Consider the following 18,272-nt stretch of genomic DNA (forward strand, 5'->3'; position numbering starts at 1 on the left):
AACAATCTCGACCATGCTTAATTTAATATAATTTCATTTAAAAAAATGCATTTTATCGTAAAACTATATCTTTATTTGTTAAAAAAACTATTTATCTAAAAATTTAAACTATTAAAATAAATTATAAAATAAAATTTATACTATTTTTTAACAAATTTTCTCAAATTAAAACATTTTTAATTGAAACTTACACAATTACACATTAAAATTTAATTATCGGTAATTTTATGGTATGTGACTTAAAGTTTCCATGATAAAAAAAATAGAAGGAAAGTGAGTTTCTTGCAAATTATTAGCAAAGCAATACTTGTCAAAGAGCAAGCAATAATTGCTAAATAATAAATTATTTAGCTGGAATTTAGAGTGGTAATTTTGTGGTGGCAGTTGAGGGAGCATGTGTGTGTTTTGCAGTTCAGTCAAATCATATTTTAAAAAAAATTCAATATTTTTTATTGTTTTAAATTTTTATTATTATTCTAATATACTAATATCAAAATTATTTTTAAAAAAATATTATTTTAATATATTTAAAAAATACTTTAAAATATAATATTTATTACACTTTCATATAGTTGTATATATCTTGCTTTATAACATCTAGGAGTTTTTTTAGAACTAAAGCAGTGTAAAACATTGAAGAGTAATAAAGTAGAGAATTTGATAGAATTTTTCTACTCAAAATCTTTCTTTTTTTTATTCATGGGATTTTAAGTGGTAATTTCACAGTGGTTACTGATTGAGTACAATTATTGCTGCTTTTTATAGTATTTAGCAATTGACTTAGGACTAAAAGCAGCGAAAAACATCACAAATTATTATTATTATTTTGATAGATATAACATATGATAAATGAGATTTTAACATAAGAACTACTAGGATAATAAATATTTTCTCAGTTATTTTTTTTAATTTAGATTAGAAATTTTAATATTTCTTATTCAGTATTATTAAATCTTTATAATTTTGTTTCTACTTAAAAAGGAATAATTTTTCTATTTTATTTTTTATTAAATATTATCAAGCTCTTTTTGTTTTTCTATTTTAAAAATAATAATTTTTCTATTTAGTTGTTTCTATATATAAACTGTAGTCATAGTCTCCGGGAACAGACTTTGATATTTTGATGATTTAATAAAGAGATTTCTATAAGAGATTATCTACTATGCTTAGGGTTTTCAGAGAAACAATATTCTTTCTTGCAAATTATTAGCAATGCAATAACTATAATTATAAAAGATAAAACGGTAACACGTACAGGGAAAGAAAAAAGCAAGGAATTTTTTTTTAATTTTTAAATATTAAAAGAATTATTCCACTACTGTTCTACTAAACTTGAAAAATAAATAAAAGTTATTCTATTACTAGTGTCATTTTGTCACCAACAATATTTTTTAATTTTTAATTATTAAAAATTATTCCACCACTATTTTACAAAACTTGAAAAATATGTAAAAATTATTCTATTATTGTCTTGATTCATATATTGTAGAGTTTTTTGACAATGGTATTTTAAAATGCAGGGTTTGTGTTAATGATAAACCTAAATTTTTTAGTGGAGATGTGAAATTGTTGATTAAATTTTTATTTTATTTTTTATTCAATTTTTTTTCTAGTTTTTTATTTAAAAAATAATAACTTTTCTATTTAGTTGTTTCTATTTTTATATAAAAAACTGTTGTAATAGTATTTATTTGGAAATAGACTTTGATATTTTGATGATTTAATAAAGAGATTATCTATAATGCTTCAAGCCTTTTTCAGAGAAAGAATATTATTTCTTGCAAATTATTAGCAATGCAATAATTATAATTATAAAAGACAAAAATGTAACACATGCAAGGAAATTTCTCAAACGCATATTGGTAAATATTGAGCAGCCAGCAAATTCTTTAGCCACGTGTTGATCGATATTGAGCTGGAATTTGGAGTGCTAATTTCGAGGTAGTTGCTGATGGCGTATAATTATTAAAAAAAAAAAAATTAGAAGCGTGTTGTTAGTACTTAAAAGTGCATTTTTATCATGGTTTTATATCATCATTTTACACTGCAAGTATCAATAACTCCTTAACTAAAATATGTTTTATAATAATATATCTAATAATATAAGATACCTATAATTTGTGGTAAATGTCTATTTTTAATGCAGGCCTATCACATAAATGAAAGGATTGAATGATGACTTGAAGAACTTAAATTGCAAAGATAAAGAGATGGCCAAACGCTGGGTCAAGTGAGTTCAAGGACGGGGTGACTTGACAGACCTCAAGTATCTTTACCTGTACTCAATGAGTTGATGCCATGACAAAAGCAGAGGAAGACGATGGAGAGAGAAACTGTAATGGTTAGGTTTTTTAGGTTTGATTTAACGATGGGTAGGAAGACTTGAAAAGCAGTTGTTTTTGCGGTGTAAAAGTATTTAAAAAATATATTTTTATTCTAAAATAATTTTTTATTATTTTTAAATCATCAAAAAATTAATTAGATGCATTTTTTTTAAAAATATTTTAAAAACCAAACTTATTCTAAAGCACTGTAAAGTGTAAATAAGGTTTTTTTTTTTCTTCTCCAGTTAAGGAATTTTATCAAACACTTGATACGTTTCATTAAAAAAACTAACAACAGGATAAAGGGGTTTCGTGGGCGGTAAAAAGATGTTCTTATTATTTTAATCTATTTCATCTCTCAGTCCGTTCTTACATTTACCAGTACCACAAACACCAGACCATCAATCCTTTGGATTTTATCGTGCTAAAATCAAGCATCGATAATGAATAAAAGATGCTCTTATTATTTTTATATCCTTCGAATGAAAGGCCAAAAAACAGTAAAAAGCATGCAATAATACATAGAAAAATCTTATAGCCAAAACAAACAAGACTTTCCTTATCAAATCAATTAAAGATGCTTTCTCAACTTTCCTGTATATCAATAGTTTTCATCAATTATCTTAAATTATAACACTAAATGGTGAAGAACCAACTCAAATGCAATATCCCAACTAATAATCTCTTCTTGAAAAACCAATTTGTTTCTAACTAAGATCAAGAATTTCCATCTTCTTGAAAATACGTCGAAGAAGTGAGAAAAAGAATGAAACAGTATGCATCAAAAGCAATCTGTCCGTTTTATTTTTTTCTATTTTGTTGCTATTGTGGTCAGAATTTTAAGAGATCTGAAATTTTTTATTGTTATTTTTATATGAAATTATTAATAAAATATTTTCCATCAACATTTTCATTTCTATCTGTCTGTTTACTGGTAGTGAATGGAATGTGCCAGAGAGTGTTCTTTGGTTTCAGCTAGGAGCCTTTGTTTTCCAAAGTATCCATGCACAAAATAGTGCAATGAAGTCCAATGATACCAGCGCAGAACAGGAGGGGGATTCAAAATTTGGGGAATTTCATTGAATTATCTCCAACTCCTGGCAAGAAATTTTTATTGAAGATGAGAAATTATTGTTGATTAAATTAATAAATGAACATCAAATAGATTCTTAGAGTAAAGTTCATTTATGCTTAGTGAAGACTTAGCAAGTCAGTCAATCAAGATAAAAAATATACTAAAATCAAACCTAGGAAATATACTTATTTTCTTGTTATTTTTGGATTATTTGCTTGATTTTACTAGTTATTTTCAATTTGTTTTAATAGATTTATTTAGCTATTATATAAATAGTTGATGTTCTATTTTTTAATATAATTTTAAGAATAATTGATTTTTTTTAATTTAAAATTATAATTTTATAGATTAAAAAAACTCTAATTCTTTTTAGCTTTCTCGCAAATAATTTCCAATTAAATCAGTCAATGACAGTTTTTCTAATAATACACAGAGAAAGAACGAGGAAGTTGGAGTGGTAATTTCGTGGTGGTCGCAATTGTGTAATCTGACACTGTCAAGATCAAATGATGTAAATTACCACAAACCTAATTTCATAGCCATAATATATTTATATTATGTACCGAAAGATTTCTTTTTATCTTGTTTTCCATAATATTTATATAGTGGCGAAATTGGGTGTAGTTTGTGGAGAAGCTGCATTAGTGCTTGCTTTTTTATAGGTGATGGTCAAATGTTAAGAATTTGAGATCAAGAGGTTTGCTCCCTTTGTGGTTTTAGATTCGAGTCCTTGATTGCTCATATGATGGTCATTGGAAGCTTACATGGTCGTTAACTTCAGAGCCCGTAGGATTAGTCGTGGTGCACGTAAGCTAATCCGGACATCCATATTAATATATATAAAAAAAGGTAACAAGAAACACTGCACACTTGGAATGTCTTTTCCAAGGATCTTTCAACAATAAGAGAAATGAGGACAATAACAGAGCACCCCGCCGCCACAACGCATGTGCGAGTGTACTCTAATGCAAGGACGGAGGACGGAGTGACTAATTTTTCTTTAGCTATTAAATAAATATATAATTCTTTTAAGATTAATTATTAATTCATGTATATAAATTTTTAAAACTAACAAAAAAAAAATTTAATTCAAATATATTATCTAAATTATTAAAAAATAAAATTAAAAGTACATAAATAAAATTAAAATAAAAATAAAAATAAACTTAATATTCTTCAATATTTTATGAAATATAATTTATTTATAATTAAATCTTAATTGATATTATAACAACTCCTCAATCGAGATAAAATAATAATATTTTGTCAACTGAAAAATAAAATAATTAAATTTTTTTTTCTCTCTCAATTCCTCCTTTCTTTACTTGATTTTTTCTTAAATTAGTGTTTTATAAGTTGGACTTTGTAAGTGTACAAGGTTATTTTTTTATTTTTTTTATTTTTTTCCTTGGAATTTCTTTTTATGTTTTTTCCTTACTTTTATCTCTTTCTCTCTTGCCTTTTCTATTTTGTTTTTTTTTCTACTGTACTTCTATCTTGTCGGTAACATATAAAATAAAGGAAGATTAATTTGTTTTTTTAATAGGAAATAATCATCTTACTCTTAATGACTCGATTTGCTTTTATTTAACAGTTTTTTTATTAGCATTACCAAGCTCCGTTTATTATAAAATTTTAATTATATATATTTTAAGATCCCTCATAAAATTTCAGCTCAATCTGATGGTCGGATTAAAAATTACATTTAATAATATAAAACTAGTTAAATTATGATTTTTCATTAAATTTCTGAATTTCTCAAAATATTTTGAAATTTTAACCCAAGCTAAAAAATTATATTAAAAGGTTCCACAAAAATTTTAAATTTTTTTTATAACTCAATTAAGAATTACAAATTTTTTTATATAAAATTAATTCAAAAATATGGATACAGTCTTGACCTCAACTATAGCCTACCCAAACCTTTAACATGCCTCCACCCTTGCTCGAAGGTCGTCCCTCCTTCTGCCATAATGCTGTTATGTTAATGTATTACTCCTGCTGCTACTGGTATTCTTCAAATCTTCTTTCTTGAATTGGCTTAGCTTGGATGCATACAACAATGAGATGGGATCAGCGGGAAGATCCGCAGGCTAAACTTGTTTAAGAAAAATTATTTTTTAAAATTATTTTTAAAGATCAATATATTAAAATGATCTAAAAATATTAAAAAAATATTAATTTGAAGTAAAGAATAAAAAATTTTAATTTTTTAAAATTTAATTATAATTATAAATAATTATTTTCTTTTGTTTCCTCCAAAGACATAAAGTGAATTATAATTAATCAATAATTTAAACAATCTCGAACATGCTTAATTTAATATAATTTCATTTTAAAAATGCATTTTATCGTAACAATATCTTTATTTATTAGAAAACTATTCATTTAAAAATTTAAATTATTAAAATAAATTCTAAAATATAATTTATACCATTTTTTTACAAATTTTCTCAAATTAAAACATTTTTAATTGAAATCTACACAATTACACATTAAAATTTAAGTATCGGTAATTTCGTGGTATGTGACTTAAAATTTCAATGATAAAATGAAAATAGAAGGAAAGTGAGAAAGTTTCTTGCAAATTATTAGCAATGCAATAATTGTCAAAGAGCAAGCAATAATTGCTAAAGAATAAATTATTGAGCTGGAATTTAGAATGGTAATTTTGTGGTGGCTGCTGAGGGAACATGCGTGTGTTTTGCAATTCAGTCAAATCATATTTTTATAAAATTTCAATATTTTTTATTGTTTTGGATTATTTTATTATTATTCTAATATATTAATATCAAAATTATATTTTAAAAAATATTATTTTAATATATTTAAAAAATACTTAATATTTTTTTTATTTTTTTAAATTATTAAATTATTTTTTTATTATTCTAATATACTAATATCAAAATTATTTAAAAAAATATTATTTTAAATATTTAAAAAAAACTTTCAAATATATAAAGCAGCGTAAAACGTTGAAAACAAGGATACCATGAAGTGGCATAAAGTTTCGTGCATGAAAGGGTAATAAAAAAGAAAATGAACATAGGAGCTTAGGAAATAATCGAAATTTTCAAGTAAAATAGTTAAAACGATGTTACATAGTATGGTGGTGTTTTTTTTTATTAAAGCCATTTTTATTTAGAAATATATTAAAATAATATATATTTTTTAAAAAAATTATTTTTGATATTAATATATTAAAAAAATAAAAAAAACATAAAAACTTTAATGAAAAGTGAGTTGCATCACAACCCAAATAACATCTAAAAATCATTTAAAAAATATAAAATATACTACTAGAATAAAGTTTGTTTATGCTATTTATGTTTAGCAAATAGGTGAATCAAGATAGAAAAATACTCAAATCATATTCATATTCAAGGAAATATCTCTATTTTCTTGTTATTTTTGAATTATTTTCTTGATTTTACTAGTCATTTATTTATTTATTTTAATATATTCATTTAGCTTTTATATAAATAGTTAATGTTTTATTTTTGAAAACAATTTTAAAAATAATTGATTTTTTTCTTACAATTTAAAATTATAATCTTAAATATTGAAAAACTCTAATTCTCTAACTTTCTTGCAAATACTTTGTAAAAAATTATGTATAGTACAAAACACCATGAAATTTTCTTTGTAAATTACTGGAAATTTTGAGTCAACCTTTATTCGGAAATCAAAAAAAGTCAGGGACCCACAACAGTCCCTGCATTAACAATTCATTTAAAAGAGTTGTACAATATAAAAAATTATATATTAAAATCTAGTATTATGTAATTCTAACACTATATTTTGAATAATTTTAAGGAAAAATTATAATGTAATTGTAATTAAGTTTTCAGACATCTTAGAAAGAGATTCTATATCTCTTTCTTGTTTTCTAATTTCACTCATCTTTTATATTTATTAAGAATATTTTTTTTATTTTTTTCTATGTTTTCTTTTTTATTTAGAATATTTTAATTTATTTTATTCTTTCACTAGATATATCAAAATAGAATCTGGTACCATTTAATCGACCTAATTCTTTTTTTCATAATAAAATAAATTTTCTTTTTTATTTAAATAATTAAAAATCCAATTGAAAAATCTAGCTAATGGTGAGTGGTTCATACTTTACATTACATGTGCCTTTTAATAAATTCAAATGATATACAGTGCATCCATTTAAATATGTTATGCTATGTTTAATGGTAAGGAATTTTTTTTGTTACATTGGTTTTTTTTTTTTGCTGGTTTTTGGATGTAGACTTGGTTCATATGACAAATTAAGATTTTAATATAAATATTTTTTAGGTTAATAAATATTTTTACTTGTTATTTTTTATTTAGTTTATAAATTTTATTTATTTCTATTCAATATTATTAAATTGTTATATTTTTTTCTACTTGAAAAGAATAATTTTTATTTTATTTTTTATTCAATATTATCAGGTTTTCTAGTTTTTATATTTAAAAAATAATAATTTTTCTATTTACTTGTTTTTATTTTTAAAATAATAGTTTTTCTATTCAGAGAAAGAATTCTCTCTTGCAAATTATTAGCAATGCAATAATTATCTTTAACCTAACACGGTTAACATCAAAGGAAGCATCAGCATTTATCTCATGAACTAGGATTTTTGTCGTCTTTGGTGGTGTCCACCACAATGTCCTTTATACAAATATATAATTCGTAGTAATGTTTGTTTTTATGGTTTAAAATGTTTGTTAAAGTGTTTTTTTAAAAAATATTGAATTAATTTGTTTATGTTTTTTTATAATTTAAATGTAATAAAATAAATATTAAAAAAAACATATTTTTAATTAAAAAGTAGAGCACAAATGAAACGTCATTAGTTAGCACTTTACAGGTAATTAGAGTTGAGATTTTTCAGTGAAAAACAAAAATTTTCTAAACTAATACAACTAAAAAATAATCCTTAAATTAACACAATTATATAATACACACAAATACTACCAAAATTCATTTTTCTTCCTGAAGAGTGCAAATCCTTTGCAAAGTTTCCACAAAAAAGAAAAAAATCAAACATAGATTTTGCTTCAACTCCATTATTATTTTCAAGGATTCGGTTTCCATGAAATTGGTGATTGTTTTCGTTTATAAAATGATTGACATTCTACGATAAAAGAGGACCTTCAAACACATAAGGAAGAGGAGGAGAGGGCAAGAGGCCACAATAACACAAAAGAGACTTTTCGAAATCTAAACAAATTTTGGCCACTTTATTAGATTGGAAAATTCTTATAAATATGAAGTGATCATGCTGATATGGAGTAGCAATGTTGTTGATACCTAAACTGAATCCGATTTATTTTTAATTAAATTAATGTAGCCTGGGCCTACTTGGAAGGATCACTGAGTTAAAACAATTCGGTGTTGCCTTGGTGAGTTTGTAGAGAAATAAGCATGTTCAGCTGGAGTGACTTTCAAAAACATGATATGAAAAAAGGAGAGTGAAAAGAAAACTCGGTGGCTGGGTTAAGTGAGTTCAAGGACGGGGTGACTCGACAGACCTCAAGTATCTGTACTTGATGAGTTGATGCCATGACAAAAGCAGAGGAAGAAGGAGAGAGAAGCTGTATTCACGCACCAATTATCTTGCTTCATGCACTCATTACTTCAATTATTTTAGTTTGCCAAGGGTGTTTTCCTTAATTGTTTTTGCTAATAATAATTAATTTTGACAACCGTAATTGTCTTTTTCTTAAGGATATCTCATCACAAAATAAAAAATGCTAAACATTAAGTTGGAAAAAAACAACTAAAAGAAGATCATTATGAAACAATGGATTATATCCTTAATGTGGAACATAATGGGAGATGGTCCTACAATCTCTTAACTATGATAAAAATTTATTTTGTAAGTGATTTAAATTTTAGTTATTTAAAAAAAAAGAGATGCCCACAATCTCTTATCCTCATATGCAAATCCAACGGTTGAGAGATTCACAAATAAAATAAATTTTTGCTAATAATAATTAATTTTGACAATCGTAATATGTTAGAAAGTTCCGGATTAGATTGCAAAGCCTCATATATAAAGCATTATGTCCCGGATCAGATTCTCATAATATGTTGTACCGTTAGATGAGTAGATTGTGCTGTGAGTTTTAAATGAGACCAATCTCGGTTTTTTTATGATTTTTTAAAATATTATAATTATAGTTACTTCTAGTTATAGATATTAGTATTTACTTATTCTAAAATAAAAATTCATTTATTTTGCAAAATTATTTAATTATTCGGTTATTAAATTGCATATAAATGGCGTAGAATGTCTCTGATTTAATAAGAGATATCATATTGGAAAACAAATACTAATATTTAATTTATAACATTACAAACAGTTTAATATTATAGTTTAGAAATTTATGTTATTGTCCCGAGATTTAATTGATTTTAATGTAATTTTTATAAGTATAATTGAATAAAAACTGGTTAGAACAAGAATATTATTTATTTTAGAAATTAAAAAACTTTATTTTTTTATTTTTTTTGCCAATACTTTGCAAGTAAGTCAATAACAATTTTTCAACTCAGGCATGCTGGGTTATCAAACCCACTCTCTTATACTTTTTTTTTTTTAAATTTATATTTAGATAAAAAATAAATTTAATAAAAAATTATTAAACTTGCTTGAGTTCTAATATTTTATTCTCTGAATAGTTTTTTACAAAATATGTTTGATTGAATTTTTTTTAATCATTTAGTTTATTTTAAATTTGTTCTCACAATGTATTTTTTTTATGAGATTGATTTTTTAAAATTTTATTTTTAAATGATTGTCATAGTGCGGTAAGGAAATGAAATTTGAGTTGATCAAATATATTGTTGTCTTATTTTTTTTTAAATGCAATACTAAAAGATTTTTTTAAACATTTTGTTTATTTTAAATTGGTATTCATGATATAAGTTTTTTAGCTATTTTAGGATTAAAATAATAAGAAGATGAAATGTATGTAAAAGATTACATCATAGATGAATATAAAAACATAAGGATTAAATACTATTTTCAAAGACTACAAAAAAAAATTAATTATTTTCTAAATTAAATTTTTATCATAGCTCTAAGTTTGAATCATGCAAGTTTGGTGTTTTAAGAATGTTAATGTTTTTTCTATATTTAATAATAATTCAAGATTTATTATTAATTGGTATTAATGTCATAAAACTAATGATAAACCGGTAAGAAAAAACAAAAGTTATATATACAAAAAAAAATGAGAGAGGTCAAAAGCAGTAAAAACCATGCAATAATGCATAGCAAGATCTTATAACCATAACTAACAAGATTTTACTTATTAGACTAGTTAAGGATGCTTTCAGAAATTTTCTATGTAGTTTTCATCAATTATCTTAAATTATAATATTAATCGATCAAAAACCAACTCAAATGCTATCCCAATTATCTCTTCCTAAAAAACCAATTTTTTCTAACTAAGATCAATGATTTTCATCTTTTGGAGAATACATAAAAAAAGTGAGGAAAAAAATGAAACAATATTAATCAAAAGTTATAACTTGAAAATATAAATTACATCATGAATAATAACAACTAGGCTGTCCAATTTCAAATAGGATGGAAAAGATTTCAAAGAACATCCAATGGAACTTTCAAGTTTAGAAAATGAACTTCAAATACATATCAACTTATCAGACAAAAATACCATATTGTTTTAGAGTAACTTCAAACATTTCTCCATAAAATGATCTTGTCCTCTCACACAAATTCAAGTATTTTTTCCCCTGAAAAACCATTAAATTCAATATAACTTTCAAGTTCGGAAAGGGAGTTAAATATGCATGATTGTATATTCATTTTGTTATTACAAACAAATCCCATTTCACTTTTAATTAATAAACTTACTTTATAATAATAAAAAAAGGTTAATATCACATCGTTTTTATTTTTGTTGAAGATAATATTTAATTTTTTTAGACTAAATAAGAAAAACAAAATAATTAAAGATAAAATTTAATCTCTTAAATTAAATAGAATAAAATAAAAATAACTAAAGGAAATATGTATTCTTACCAAAAAGCCTTAAATATTTAATATTTTTTTTATTAAATATAATATTTAATTTTTTATATTGAATAATAATAATGAAATAATTAAAGATAATATTTAATCTCATAAATTAAATAGAATATAATAAAAATAACTAAATGAAATACGTATTCTTACCATAAAACGTTAAAGCGAGGCCATGTCCTTGCAGCTTCGCAAATAAATAGTCACTCCATTGCTTAGGTGTAGATGCTGTAATTGAACCACAATGGGGATGATGAAGCAGATGATATGGTGGTGGTGAAGGCATCACTGCATCTCTTTTCACTTCTGACTCTTCAAATGAATCCGACTTCCCTGCGATCACATGGACCCCACATTCTTTAATGATGTGCAATTCGTCATAAGAAATGTATAGTTCCAAGTCGTCATCTCCACAGTAATCTTCCATTGCCATTTCACTTCTATTTATGTATCTTATCCATCCGTCAGGTGTTAGTGTTCGGTTATCTTCAAACAATTGAAGTCCGTTGCTTTTATTTCTTATAATAATAATAATGTCAGTGTTGAAGCCATAACGATCATCCTTCTCAACTGGTCGACGGGCAACCCAAACAACTAAGCCTTGGAAGACTGGAGGTATATGGAATGTCAATGGGCATCCTTCTCCCCTGTAGCTCATCCAATTTGGCATCTCACCAAAAATGGGGCAAATGATATACGGGCGACGACCGTTGCACGATGCCTGTATAAATATATTATCATTAAATCAAGAAATAAAAAATAAAAACAATCAGACTTTAAATATTTAATAAAAAATATTATTAAATATAATATTTAATTTTTTAGATTAAATAAGAAAAATAAAAAATATTATTAAAGATGATATTTATTTTTTAAATAAAATAATAATAATAATGATTATTGCCTGTATACATATTGATTTCAAGGAATGCTGAGATTTTAGATATTAATCAATGCATGTGCGAATTGTGTGTGTTTACTTTTTGTGCGAAAGAGAAACTACAAGAAATAGTACCTCAATAACGCTCTTCTGTAATTTATTCGGTGAATGATGTACCGTTCAAATTAATAGAACTGGTAACATTTATTCAAACTAATTTCTATTTTCTTGTTATTATCATTTAATTTGTTATTGCTATATATATATATCAGAAAAATAAATATTTTTTTATAATTTAAAGATGTACCTAAAACCATGATATGTTTAAAAATAATTAAAAATTTTCAATTTAATTATTTTTATATACCATCCCATCAATAATTGTGTATTCATGTTTCTTATCAATTTTATTTCAAACATAATTTATGCTAGAAAGTAAATCATTATTCAATATCGCTGTATGTGCTAATTGTGTGTTTACTTTTTGTGCAAGAGAGACTGAAAGAAATAGTACCTCAAGAACACTCTTCGGTAATTTAGTTGGTGAATGACAGCATCGTGAATGACTGCTTCGTGAACGACTGCATCGTGAACGACTGCATCGTGAATGACTGCATCCTTCAACTGTAACATCCCAGAAACTATTACTTAGATCTTCAATGCCCTGAATCTCTTCTAACGAATAACTTTCATCTAGTTCTATATATAGTTCTTTTTTTGGCTCGCTTGGTATTCTTACTCTTTTCAATGATTTGCAATGAGATGCAACCAAACACTCTAAACTTGAGGGAAGATCTAGGATTGATACAAGATATTCGATGGATCTAATTATTAAGGATAATATTTATTTTTTAAAATTAAATAAGAAACATTTTATCATAAAATCAAGAAACAAAAATAAAACCAATCAGACTCTAATTATTTAATAAAAAAATTATTAAAGATAATACTTAATCTCATAAATTAAATAGAATATAATAAAAATAACTAAATGAAATACGTATTCTTACCATAAAACGTTAAAGCGAGGCCATGTCCTTGCAGCTTCGCAAATAAATAGTCACTTCATTGCTTAGGTGTAGACGCTGTAAGTGAACCACAATGGGGATGAGGAAGCAGATGATATGGCGGTTGTGAAAGCATCATTGTAGCTTTTCCCACTTCTGACTCTTCAAATGAATCCGACTTCCCTGCGATCACATGGACCCCACATTCTTTAATGATGTGCAATTCGTCATAAGAAATGTATAGTTCCAAGTCGTCATCTCCACAGTAATCTTCCATTGCCATTTCACTTCTAAAGGCAGGCTAGAGAATTTGTTTCCTGATAGATCCAATACTTCTAGAGCAGACAAAACACTGAAATCAACACACTTAGCTGCGCGATCAGACAAACCACCATTAGAAAGCTCAAGACGTTTCACTGATATCCATTCAATGAAAGAAGTTGGCAGCCAACGTTTCAAATTCGAAACACCTGCTGAAATCAAAGAAGAACTTGGCGGAGCCGAACTGTATCCACGCAATGATAACCTTCTGACATGCTTTAATTGTCCAATTGAAGAGAGAAATTGCTCATTGTCAATCCCATCAGCTAGCAGGTCGGTTAAGGATTCCGTATCACCCATGCGTTCTGGCAATTTCTCAAGTTGTGAACACCCAGAAATATTCAGAGTTTCAAGAGACTTTAGATTGCCAATGCTTTGAGACTTTAGATTGCCAATGCCATCAGGGAGATTCTTCAGCCTCCAACATCCCTTCAGATTCAAGAAAACGAGGCTCGTCAAATTTTCAATTGATTGATGCACCTCAACTAAACTCGAGCAACCTTCCAGAATTAGTTTCTCCAGACTTGAACTGTGCAAGTCTGGTGTTTTAATAAGGTACTGAGAATGACTGAGATCAAGGATTTTTAGCTTGTCGAGAATCTGTCATAATAGAGAACAAAATAAAGAAAATTAATCATAGAAAGTCCTAACATGTAAATATAAATTACATACTGGAGAAATTTTGGGGATTGTAGCATGTTTCGCACCTTTTTTCCCTTCCATAGTTCTTTGAGGTTACTATACTGCATATCAAGAACAGCTAGATTGTCCAAGGTAAAATCAGATGGAAAATATTTCAAAGGACATCCATGCCAACAAATCCACATCAACTCTTTAGAAAGCAGTTCGAAGGATCCGGTGAGATGTACTCCATTGATTTGGAGTAAATTTAAGAATTTCATTTCTGCAAATGATCCTGTGCTAAGTGATTTAATTTCTGATGCTCTGACATCCAGTGCAAGACCCTCTACAACATCCGTACCCTAAAAAAAAACAATACAACTTTCATACAATTATTTGTAATAAGTGTGACTAGAAAATACGCATGACTATGCTTTCGTGTATGCATTGAGCTCTTACCTTCTGGTGGTCAAGTACATTCCATGCATCGTCTTTATTCCAAATTCTGGTCCTTTTTCCGAGAAGCAAGGGAGACGATTCACGGACGACTTCCCTTCCCATGTCCCGTAATAGATCATGCATGGTTACCGTCCTTCCACATAACTGCCTTTCATCTTTAATTATACACACATGAAATTGAATCAGAGACCTTTCACGGAGAGTTTCCAAAACAACTTCTGGATTGTAACAGCAACGGGCTCCTAGCACTTTTGCGACGTATTCTTTCTCTATACCAATAAAGAAGCATGCAATATCAAGGAATGCTCTTTGTAGTTCACCATCAAGTGCGTGATAACTTATTAGAAGCTTTCCTTGAATATCGTGGTTTGGAATTCTGCTCATGTTGTCAATTTTACTTTCCCATCTATCTTTGTTTTCCCTGTACAGAAGAGCTCCTATAACCTTAAGAGCTAAAGGAAGTCCTCCACAGAAATCAACGGCTTTCTTCGAAAGCTCAATATAATCTTCTGCTGGCTTGGTGTCCTTGAAAGCATGCCAGCTGAAAAGCTGAAGGGCCTCATCTGGTTCCAATTCTTCAATCTGATATGTTTGATCTGCTTCACGAAGTAAACTTGAATATCTTGTTGTAATAATTAGTCTACTTCTGGGACCAAACCAACTTCGATCTCCCATCAATGCATTTAGCTGGTCCAGATGAGCTACATCATCAGCAACCACGAGAACTCTTTTGCGACGAAGTCGCTCTTTGATCAGAACCTTTCCTCTATCAGCATAATCGAAGTTTGCAACATATTGATTTAAAATATCATGAAGAAGTTGCTTTTGTAAAGGAACAAGACCATTAACTTGTTTGGACCTTTCATTGACATCCGAAAGAAAACTGCTTCCCTCGAATTCATAGCATAGTTGATTAAATACAACTTGTGCTGTAGTCGTCTTTCCTATTCCTGGCATCCCATGTATGCCCACAATGCGTACATCATCTGTTGCAGTACTTAGAAAGTCAAAAATTTTGCGAGAAAGCCGGTCCATACCTACTAGGTGCTCAGGAACATATAAGTAATTGGGTTCTAATTTATTCAACACATCCTTGATAATCTCTTTGATAAATTTTGCTTCATGCCTGCTCATAGACCAAAGCAAGTCATCGATAGCAAGTCAATTAAGTATTTTATTGTTGCACATTGAAAAATGTAAAGTATATTGACTCCATAAATTTGGAAAAAAGGCATACCCATTTGCCATATCATTGAGATTCCATCCAGATACATTTCCAGCCTCCTCAAGAGCTTTTCTCCACTCCTTCACCAACTTCTCTTCAAAATGCTCTTCATGTTTAACAAATGCTTCTGCAAAACTGGCAGTCTGTTTTCTCACATCTGAAGGATCAATGTCATAGAATATAGGAAGAACAATCTGACCGGTTTTCCTATTTTTGCACTTAAGAATCTCTACAAGTTCATTGAGACACCATCTAGAAGAACCATATCCTTTTGAGAAGACAACTATGGATATCTTTGATTCTCGAATTGCCCTGAGGAGATGATGCGAGATTTCTTCTCCTCTTGGAAGTTCACCATCATCTCGAAAAGTGTGGATTCCTGCTTGGACCAAGGCGGTATATAGATGATCTGTAAATGTCTTGCGAGTGTCTCCTCTAAAACTCAAGAAGACATCATAGGCCCCTTCTGGTCTAGATCGAGAAGACTCTGGCTCTGTCTTGGTAGCTGCAGAAATTAAGGCACAATCAATTACCAATGGAACAATATAACAAAGAGTCAGCTATAAAATTCCAAAGCTATGATATTGAAATGAGGTTAATTGTATTCTTTGTATAGGAGAAAGAGAAAGGATGTGATTTCTATTCATTTGCAGGAGAAAACACCAGTAATTTCGAGTCAAAGAAAGGCAGAAATAGTAGTAGACTCAACCTATCCTATGATCAGACTAATCAAATAACATATTCTAATAGAATCAGCAGTTCCTACATGTATAGACTCACGCATCTGCCTTACCTGTGGAGACAAAACTGACAGGCTTCCCGAGTTCAGCCTTTCTTCTCTTTCGCGAGGATGAAGCATTGTCTTCATCTTTGGATTGCTTGCGTTTTTCTTTCAGCATTTCTAAATTAAATTGAATGGTATAGGATGAACTGGTCAATGATTATCTATCTGAACGTAAGGCTTTCTTGTTATCGTTATGAGCAAGAAGCAGCGAAGAGCAAGTTAAATATAACAAAGAGTTCGCTATGAAATGGCTGCAATGGGACAGAGAAGTTAGCTGCAGAGTTAGCTATTAAATACAAGAGTTAAATATATAGGATATGGAATACTGAAATTTCCAGTCAATGCAGCAATAGTAGAATTATAATTATATATTAAAACGTAGCATTATGTAATTATATATTAAAACCTAGCATTATGTAATTATGTAAAGCCTAGCATCCATCTTTTATATTTTTTACAAACATATTTTATTTCTTCCTGTGTTCTTTTTTTTTTTTAGAATATTATATTCTTCAAACGTCTTCCTAGAGATATCAGAAACTGCTACCATTTATTCAAACTAATTCCTATTTTCTTGTTACTATCATTTAATTTGTTGTTATTATATATATATATATATCAGTAAAAGAAATATTTTTTTATAATTTACATGATGTATCGTACACTTATTAAAATCATGATATGCTTAAAGGTAAATAAAAAATCTCATTTAATCATTTGGTATATACCATCCCATCATTAATTATATATCATGTCTTTTATCAATTTTATTTCAAACATAATTTATACTAGAAAATAAGCTATTATTCAATATCGATGATCAATAAAACAGATTTTGCTTCAGCACACCTTCTATCAATGGGCCATATGATTTTGCAAATTTGATGCAGTGGACTTGCAAACTAACGAGTTTTTTTAAAAAAATAAATAACTTTAAAAGATATAATTAAAAAACAAAATCATGTAGTTTCAAAATATACACTTCATTATTTAGTTTGGAAATTGTATTTATTTCTATTCAGTTTCATTAAACTTTTATAATGTTTTCTACTTGAAAAGAATAACTTTTTTATTTTATTTTTTATTCAATATTATCAGGAATTTCTAGTTTTTTTATTTAAAAAATATTAATTTTTAAATTTACTTATTGTTATTTTAAAAATAATATTTTTTCTATTCAGTGAAAGAATTCTCTCTTGCAAATTATTAGCAATGCAATCATTTTCTTTTCCTTGAGATCCTTTGCAAAGTTTCCACAACAACTGGGTCCACGCGTTAGCATTAATGAAGTCGAACAGGTTACTCCTAACAAAGATTTTAATTCCCCTCCGTTATTTTTTTAATTAATATGAGTATTTAAATATGCTATCTTATCTTAAAGTCTTCTGTCCTGTCGAGTTCTATGTATAGTCGAAATTACCTCTCTTTCATTCTCACTCTCATAGTGGATGAAAATCTATAATAGTGGAAGAGGTTTATTTTTTTTACTGTATACGAGTTCAAATCTTGACATGCATGATTGTTATTT

The 18,272-nt window shown here is 27.3% G+C and overlaps 2 protein-coding genes across 2 annotated transcripts; both read right to left on the minus strand.

Annotated features, from left to right (window-relative positions):
• Window positions 1–10,824: 10,824 nt before the first annotated feature.
• LOC105116446 (uncharacterized) lies at window positions 10,825–12,492 on the minus strand. The gene is made up of 3 exons (XM_011013817.1): window positions 12,463–12,492; window positions 11,601–12,168; window positions 10,825–11,158 (listed from the first exon to the last, which is right to left on the minus strand). Exons 2-3 carry the CDS (start codon window positions 12,115–12,117, stop codon window positions 11,133–11,135), a joined length of 543 nt encoding a protein of 180 aa, XP_011012119.1. The 5' UTR covers window positions 12,118–12,168; window positions 12,463–12,492; the 3' UTR covers window positions 10,825–11,132.
• A 1,031-nt stretch (window positions 12,493–13,523) lies between these two features.
• LOC105116448 (TMV resistance protein N-like) lies at window positions 13,524–17,048 on the minus strand. Its single transcript, XM_011013818.1, has 5 exons — window positions 16,777–17,048; window positions 15,973–16,465; window positions 14,736–15,861; window positions 14,363–14,638; window positions 13,524–14,255 (listed from the first exon to the last, which is right to left on the minus strand). Exons 1-5 carry the CDS (start codon window positions 16,826–16,828, stop codon window positions 13,524–13,526), a joined length of 2,679 nt encoding a protein of 892 aa, XP_011012120.1. The 5' UTR covers window positions 16,829–17,048.
• Between the last annotated feature and the right edge of the window lie 1,224 nt (window positions 17,049–18,272).

The sequence above is a fragment of the Populus euphratica genome, unplaced genomic scaffold, assembly GCF_000495115.2.
Source record: "Populus euphratica unplaced genomic scaffold, PopEup_1.0 scaffold950.1, whole genome shotgun sequence".
NCBI lineage: Eukaryota > Viridiplantae > Streptophyta > Magnoliopsida > Malpighiales > Salicaceae > Populus > Populus euphratica.

What these genes read in the sequence shown, in the direction of transcription:
- LOC105116448 (XM_011013818.1), bottom strand. Translation starts at nt 16,828, where the DNA reads ATGAAGACAATGCTTCATCCTCGCGAAAGAGAAGAAAGGCTGAACTCG. An exon ending in AGAAAGGCTGAACTCGGGAA is followed by an intron (nt 16,466 to 16,776) that starts GCCTGTCAGTTT and finishes TAATTTCTGCAG; the next exon opens with CTACCAAGACAGAGCCAGAG. An exon ending in AACTATGGAAGGGAAAAAAG is followed by an intron (nt 14,256 to 14,362) that starts GTGCGAAACATG and finishes CTATTATGACAG; the next exon opens with ATTCTCGACAAGCTAAAAAT.
- LOC105116446 (XM_011013817.1), bottom strand. Translation starts at nt 12,117, where the DNA reads ATGCCAAATTGGATGAGCTACAGGGGAGAAGGATGCCCATTGACATTC. An exon ending in CCTCGCTTTAACGTTTTATG is followed by an intron (nt 11,159 to 11,600) that starts GTAAGAATACGT and finishes ATGGTTTTTCAG; the next exon opens with GGGAAAAAATACTTGAATTT.